Below are 7,133 nucleotides of genomic sequence, written 5' to 3'. Positions count from 1 at the left end.
TTTTGACACCCATCCAATGACTCTTTCCCAAAAGAGCAGGGAAGACCGACGACTCCTTCCCAAAAAGCTTGTATTTTTAGGAACCAAAACCAGGTATTTTCAGGAACCAAAACCAGGTAGGAATAGTCAGGTATTTGTTGACTCCGGTTTTGACTTGGTAATAGTGGGTCCGGTACCGGGTCAGTTCTGTAATCTGGTATTTTGTAAACCTCTACTTACAACGATTTAAACCTTCAGCCTCACATAACCCTCGTATCTTCCATATTCAGTTATTCACTACCATTAATTATTTATCTGAAACCGCAAAAAAGAAAAATATTTTGTCAAAACAAATACATATATAGCGGCTTAACAAATACATTTTACATGATTACACACAGAATCTGTTTTACGCTAACGACCTCAACCAACCCAGAACTCCTAGGAGTCCCGCATCTAAAACGGGTGACCTCTTTTCAAGTCCTGCAAACAGAAACGGGCTTAGTAAAACCTTTAGTGACAATTTGAAACATAAACACGACGTCATAAATAATGATAAATATAAATTAAAACTACTTACCGACATCTGCAGCTACTCGATGTGCACACATTACACCCGAGAAAGCAACGGCTATAACACCTTGTCCCGGAAAGCAACTGTCACCCACACAGTATAGACCGTTTATAGCCTACACGATGCAATACAAAAACATCAGGTTAAAATCCAAAGACTTGTATATATGATAAAAGTGCATATTGGATAAAACTCTATAACTTACGGTGGTATTAAAAGGCATTCCCAATAAGCCCTTAGGCACGCCACGTGGCATTGGCCCATATGTACCACTGTCGCGTGCAAGATACCGTCGGTGTGTCTTTGGTGTGCCCACCTGCCAAATAATATTTAACAAACGTTAAGGTTATTTTAGTCATTTAACTATCCATTTTGTGAGTCAATAAAGCACAAGTTACAACTATTTAAAATGATATTTTTTTAGTTTATTTATTGCTTTCAAGTGGAAATGCGGTACCTCTTTAAATTCGATGGCGGCTTTGAGGCCCGGAAATAGTTTATTTTCCAGTCTGCTAATTATTTTGTCTGCAACAAGCTCCTTCTTTATCTCATAATCTTTCGTGGAAAGCCCCTATTTTTTTTTTCCGAAAACAGTATATAATATAAATAATATGCCGAGTGAAAATGTGAAACATAAAATATATGCATGTCGTACATTGTTGTCACCAAAGGGTATATTAGACATAGCGCATATGGTAGATTCAAGCACTGCAATGTGATAAAAATATTAAACGTATAAATACCTGCCAATCCTCTATGGACGAAGTTGTAAATATGTGAAGGATATGTCGCCCTTTCGGAGCCAAAGATGAATCAAGCATAGTCGGTATGCTCAAAAATATACTCCCGTAAGGCTCCTCTAAGTTCTTCCAATCATCCTACACGATAAAAAAATAATTTAAAAATATAATATTTGTATGGCAATTGTAAATAGGTTGACTCATATATATACACATATATAAAGATATAAGTACCTCAAGAACAAAATGATGGCAATCTGTATCGGGTGGCAAAACTTCGGCTTTGACCCCCATGTGAATCGAAAGAAACGAAGGGGCTTTTATGTAAATTTTTTGAAAGTTTTCTTCTTCTTTTGGTAGATCTTGCTTTTTCAAAAGTTTGCCTAAAATAAAGAAAGCATAAAGTTTAATTATCTAAATCATCATGAATAAAGAATGAAAGACGAATACAGACAATAATATATTTGAGTGAAGACTAACCGAAAGTATCCCATCTTGTAGCGTTTGAGATTATGGTTTTGGCAAAGAATTCTCTTCCATCGGAGAGCCTCACTCCAACCTACAATAATGCGAAAAAAAAATACATATAAAATAGGATATTGTGCTAATTGTAACGTTTTGTTTGACCTAAATGACTAGACTACCCTTCGATAAATACAATGGGCAAAAAAGACAATTCAACTATATATTACTTTCTTGGAAAGAAATGGCGTTTTCGATAAAGGTAAACGAAAGGAAACTCGCTTTATGTATTTTATGCTTAACTAGAAAACTATCTTGAAATTGAAAATAAATACCTTTCAAGAAACCCAAATTAGAGGAATTCTATGAACCCCAATCAACACTATATAGTAATTTGCGACGATAATAAAAAGAAAATATGTCATCTTAATTAGCAAACTTCTTGAAATTAGAAGACACCCTACCATAATCAAATCACAAAAGGTAAAGAAAATTTATGGACCAAAAACAAAGGGCACATAGGTCATTAGCTAGGAAACATCTTGTAACGAGAATCGAATACCCTTCAATAAACACAATTTAAGGAGGTATACATGCCCAAATTAACATTATTCATTTATTTGTAACAATAACAAAGGTCAAATAGGTCATTTCAACTACAAATTTCACGGTAACAAGATGCAAATATTTTCTATCACAGCATTAACATAATAATATCAATAATTAAAATAATCTCACCGCTTTCCCGTTGTCAATTATAATATTTGTGACATTTGCCTTGTAAAGTATTTCACTTCCTTGATTAACTAAACCTTGTGTCAAAGACTTTGCAATCCCTCCGACCCCACCAACAGGGTAATTAATTCCTCCAAAATGTCGGTCACATAACACCTAATAACAACATAATTCATAAACACGGGTAGAAAAGGAATAACAAACCAATGAAAAAAAATTGATGTTTAATTGTTTACCATGCTTGCATTAATCATGGGAGTTTGTAAAGCATTAACCGTGCTCACAATAAAACACTGCAAGAATCAAACGGTCAGTATTCAAAAGAAAAAAGTAACAATCATATATACTATAACTTATAGGTGGTGCTATAAAATATAAATCCATTTACTTATGGGTTGATTCGGGTTATGTTTTTATCTCAAAAAAGTCAACAAGCCAAACCAAAAAAATTAACTAAGATTTAGAATTTTAGATCCATATGTTAGTAATTTTGTTTTTAATCAAAATTAACACAATAATATATAGGAAAGTAACAAAAAAAAAATGATATCGGGTCAACCCGACTTATTTTGGCATATTGTGCTAATTTTGATTAAAAAACAACATTATAACATTAAGGATCTAAATCTTAGTTAATATGAGTTAACGGGCCCACCTCAGCATCTATGAATGAGAGCACTTCGGGATCTTTTATGTAGTTGCGAGCTATGGATCCGGCATTTTGTGGCAAATAGTAAGCTACAAAAGACACCAATAATGCATATATTGAGTTAATCTATCATTTTTCGGTCCCATTTAAGGGTTGTTAAGATCATTGGATGAGCATTTCAAATGTGATTATTGTAAAGAATCGGAAATAGATAATTAGTTGATTAAAAGGTTAAAACTTCAGTTAGGTAGGTATTTTTTTCATTTATCTCAATAATCAGTTTACTTACGAGTTCTTTCATGCTTCTAGAAGTTTAATGATTTGACCTTAAATAATAAAAGTGGCAACTTTCACCCATGTGAAAAATTTGGGTTAAATTTTATCTCTAACGTGACAAATGGGTAATTAAAAAGATAGCTTAAAAGGAGTTGACGGGCCCAAAGTAGCCCGTATGGTATTATTAATTTATAAAACCTCCAAAACCATTTTATTCAAAAAGATTAATGAAATACTATAAATTTTTATATACATATGACATATCTTACACATTAACTATCTATTAGAAAAATTAAAACAAAAAATGTTTCGGGTCAACCCAACCCGTTTCAACCTGTACAAAAATATAGCCCATTTGACCCTTACCATATCTAGCAAATAGGAAACATACCTAATGTCAAGCATTCGGTCGGCTTTTTAAAAAACTGACCAAATAGGTATATAGGTTCCTCAAGGGACTTGAGTTCCAACGAATTCAACGCGTTAAAAATCTGTTAAAACCAACAAAATAGAGTTTTTAGCAAGTTTTGATTCAAAACCGAGGTGAAAAAGAGCAACTAGATATTGCAATTTGCAATCACCTTAAACAAAAGTCAAAACAGACCTTCCAACATTCATTGTAGAATTTGAGGATTCCTTCTTTTTCGTGTGGAAATTTACTCGTGAGTTCAGAAATGAAATCATCGTATTCTCGGTGTACTTGAACTGAAAGGTTATTTGGTAGATGAAAATGAACGGTGGTTGGATCCGGTATTACCTCCATTTTACACCCGACTGCCGCCAATGCTTGAGTTATTAAATTCAAATTTCCCTATAACAAAAGAAAATTGGTTAACTTTATATTGTTCACATTCTAATTCATTTTTCTCAAATATTATTTTCCATTTTCTAAACATTTCTTTCTTTCTTGAGTCTAAAAAATTTTATTACATTTTAAATCGTAGTTAATATATACTTATATAGCGGTGTAGACGAGCAAAGCTGTTAGTTAGCTATTGGCACGTTAAAAGCTCGAATCAAGTCGATTGGCCGGTCTTAAACGAGCCCAAGCCAAAAATTAAGCTTGTTTAATAAACAAGCCTACGCCCAAGCTTCACTTATCAAGCTCGAGGCTCATGAACCTAAACAAGCCTATTATCTATACAAATTTTATTTAATATAATAAGCATATTTTGTTGTAACAATTATGATAAAAATAACTAAATAACATATTATGTTACATATAAAAAACATAATTAAAATATATATATATATATAGAAAACAATAACAAACACATATAAATTAATAAACTAATAAAAAAATGAGCCGAGCTCGAGCTTGAAAAGTACTCACGAGTCGAGCTCGGGCTTTAAAAATAGAGCTTGAAACGAGCCAAGCTCAAGCTCGAGCACTCGTAAGTTAAAACCTAGACGAGCCGTCAAACCGTACAAAACTATATATAGTTTAAACGCTTATTGTAAGGGGGCTGTTTGGATGTGCAACTGACTATAGTTACTTAAAAAAACACACACATCCAAACACTCCTAATTTGTCAATTAGAGTCCATTCCATAATCCATACCAACAAAATGAAAAATTGTCATATGATCCACACAATCAAGATTCAATCATAACTAAGAGTAATAATAATTAACAATTGACAACATAACTATAACTAAACCTAACAAACACGAGTAAAATAATCCGATAACCGAATCAAAGTACCTTATTACTGAACCCAAACATGACAGACGAACCGACATCGAAAGTATACCCGTCTCTCTCATAGAACCCTGAACTCCCACCAGGAATCACATACTTCTCAAGCACCAACACCTTCGCCCCCTTAACCGCCAACTGCGTAGCCGCAACCAACCCACCAATCCCAGAACCAATCACAATTGCATCATAACCACCATTATTCATCCCCTCTGCCACATCATCTTTCTCCACCACTTCACTAACACCCATCACAGATTTAACACTAACAGACACCAAATTCTTATTCAATTCAACTTTTTTCAAGAAACCCACTTCTTGAATACCATAATTTTGTTGTTTCAAGGGTTTGGAACAATAAAGACTCAGTCTTGATGATTTGGGTTTGTATAAAACAGTGCAAGTTAGGGTTTTTAAGGGTTTTTGGCATCTGGGTTGGTGAAAATCAAGAAAAGATTGAAGCTTTGTATTCATGTTTATTGATTTGCAGGTAGTGAAGCTGCCAAGTTGAATATTTGAAAGCATATTTTATAAAATCTTGAAGGTGGGTTGAAGAGGAGAGTGTAATATTGGGTTGGGTGGTTGAGGTGGGATTATTATTATTTTTATTATTAAAATTAAGAGGTGACATGAAGATGAAGATGAAGATGATGATGATGATGATGATTCCAACCAAAATATGAATTGATTTGGTTTGGTTGGGAGATGAGACAAAATTCCTAAAATGTTGGCCAGCTTGGAATCTTTTGAAGTATTAAGAGTTTGCTTTATGGGCATCTTTGTGTTTGGTTCAGTTTGGGATAACTATTGCAAATATTAATTTGTGGCCATGTTGATTTAATATGAAATATTGGATTTTAAATTTTTGATAATCTAGCAAATAAACATTATAATTCATATGAATATATTTTTGTCACTGGTCTTTATCTTTTTAATTATTTTTTCTTATTGGACGTTGTTAAAAAATTAAACTTATTTAAGTTTTATTTGAATTTTAAACTGATAGTTTAGGGCTGTTGATCGGAAAAAAAAAATATGAGCTAATTAGTGTAAAAATTATCTCAAAATGATGTTCCAACGGTGCTCCTTCCAATCAAAGTGGTGCTCCAAACGGTGCTTAAACTTTAACAAAAACGAAGCAAGTCCGTTTGAAGCACTGTTATAATTTTTACATCAATCAACTCATATCCTCCTTCCAATCAAAACATTAATTCTATTAAAACAATAAAACATAACGGGGTTACGTTTTTTTCTAACGGAGGTTCAATGAGAAAAATAGTTTAAAAGGTGGGACTTGTGGCTAGAATATTCACATGTGAGATTTGTTATAATTCTACCTCTAACTATAACGAAGACAATGTTATTATTCTTTAGCTTTATAGAACTAATTAAAGGAAGGATAGAAAGTAGATATGTAAACTTCTGGATGATCATAACTCGTTACAATATATGGTATTTATAATTCCAAAACAACTGTTTATAGATCCAATTGGGGGGACAAGGTTGCATAATTGGTTTGACAAAATAAAAAGGTGACATACAAAATCGTTGGTGGTTCACAACAAAATTATTATTATTAGACAATTGTAAAAATGTAGGATTATTAAAATCCAATTTTTGAAATTGGTTTACATACAAATGCTAAGGGATACCCAAATACGTATGTAGAAAAATCAAATAACTGAACTAGAAGTCCAAAGCTCGTTAAGCGAGTCAAAGTGTTAACTTAATACATGAAAGTTCAAAATATGTCGATCTTAAAAATACACAAAGCTCTACGAGCCTAAACGAATTTCCCATACAAAAGTCGAGCTCATTTGAGGCTCGGGTTTGACTCGATTTTCGAAAAAGCTAAGCTGGTTTGCACAGAGCTCATATTGACCCGACCCGTTTTGTTCACCTTTTATACCGGGTCCCCAAAAACCCAATTCAGTCTTCCTCATAGTTCCGGTGGATGACCTGAATCCAACAACAGAGGTACAACATTTTACCCATGATCAAAGGTAAATAAATAATTCTT

The 7,133-nt window shown here is 33.2% G+C and overlaps 1 protein-coding gene across 1 annotated transcript; it reads right to left on the bottom strand.

The window, feature by feature from the left end:
- Positions 1 to 331: 331 nt before the first annotated feature.
- LOC143573822 (prolycopene isomerase, chloroplastic-like) lies at positions 332 to 5,769 on the bottom strand. The gene is made up of 13 exons (XM_077058607.1): positions 5,120 to 5,769; positions 4,020 to 4,226; positions 3,807 to 3,906; positions 3,146 to 3,228; positions 2,727 to 2,783; positions 2,494 to 2,646; positions 1,774 to 1,852; positions 1,528 to 1,676; positions 1,297 to 1,431; positions 1,011 to 1,124; positions 759 to 869; positions 560 to 668; positions 332 to 462 (listed from the first exon to the last, which is right to left on the bottom strand). Exons 1-13 carry the CDS (start codon positions 5,636 to 5,638, stop codon positions 389 to 391), a joined length of 1,890 nt encoding a protein of 629 aa, XP_076914722.1. The 5' UTR covers positions 5,639 to 5,769; the 3' UTR covers positions 332 to 388.
- Positions 5,770 to 7,133: the final 1,364 nt, after the last annotated feature.

The sequence above is a fragment of the Bidens hawaiensis genome, unplaced genomic scaffold (assembly GCF_021521415.1).
Source record: "Bidens hawaiensis isolate Kalapana, Puna unplaced genomic scaffold, B.hawaiensis_p1.1 tig00026651_1, whole genome shotgun sequence".
In the NCBI taxonomy this organism is placed as follows: domain Eukaryota; kingdom Viridiplantae; phylum Streptophyta; class Magnoliopsida; order Asterales; family Asteraceae; genus Bidens; species Bidens hawaiensis.
Note: the sequence above shows the minus strand (reverse complement) of the source record. Positions and strands in the feature narration are given on the sequence as shown.

Excerpts from the sequence above, each read along its gene's own strand:
- LOC143573822 (XM_077058607.1), bottom strand. The coding sequence starts at position 5,638 with ATGCTTTCAAATATTCAACTTGGCAGCTTCACTACCTGCAAATCAATA. Across the intron at positions 2,784-3,145 it reads TCTCATTCATAGATGCTGAG|TGTTTTATTGTGAGCACGGT; the intron begins GTGGGCCCGTTA and ends TGATTCTTGCAG. Across the intron at positions 1,432-1,527 it reads GCCATCATTTTGTTCTTGAG|GATGATTGGAAGAACTTAGA; the intron begins GTACTTATATCT and ends TTTATCGTGTAG.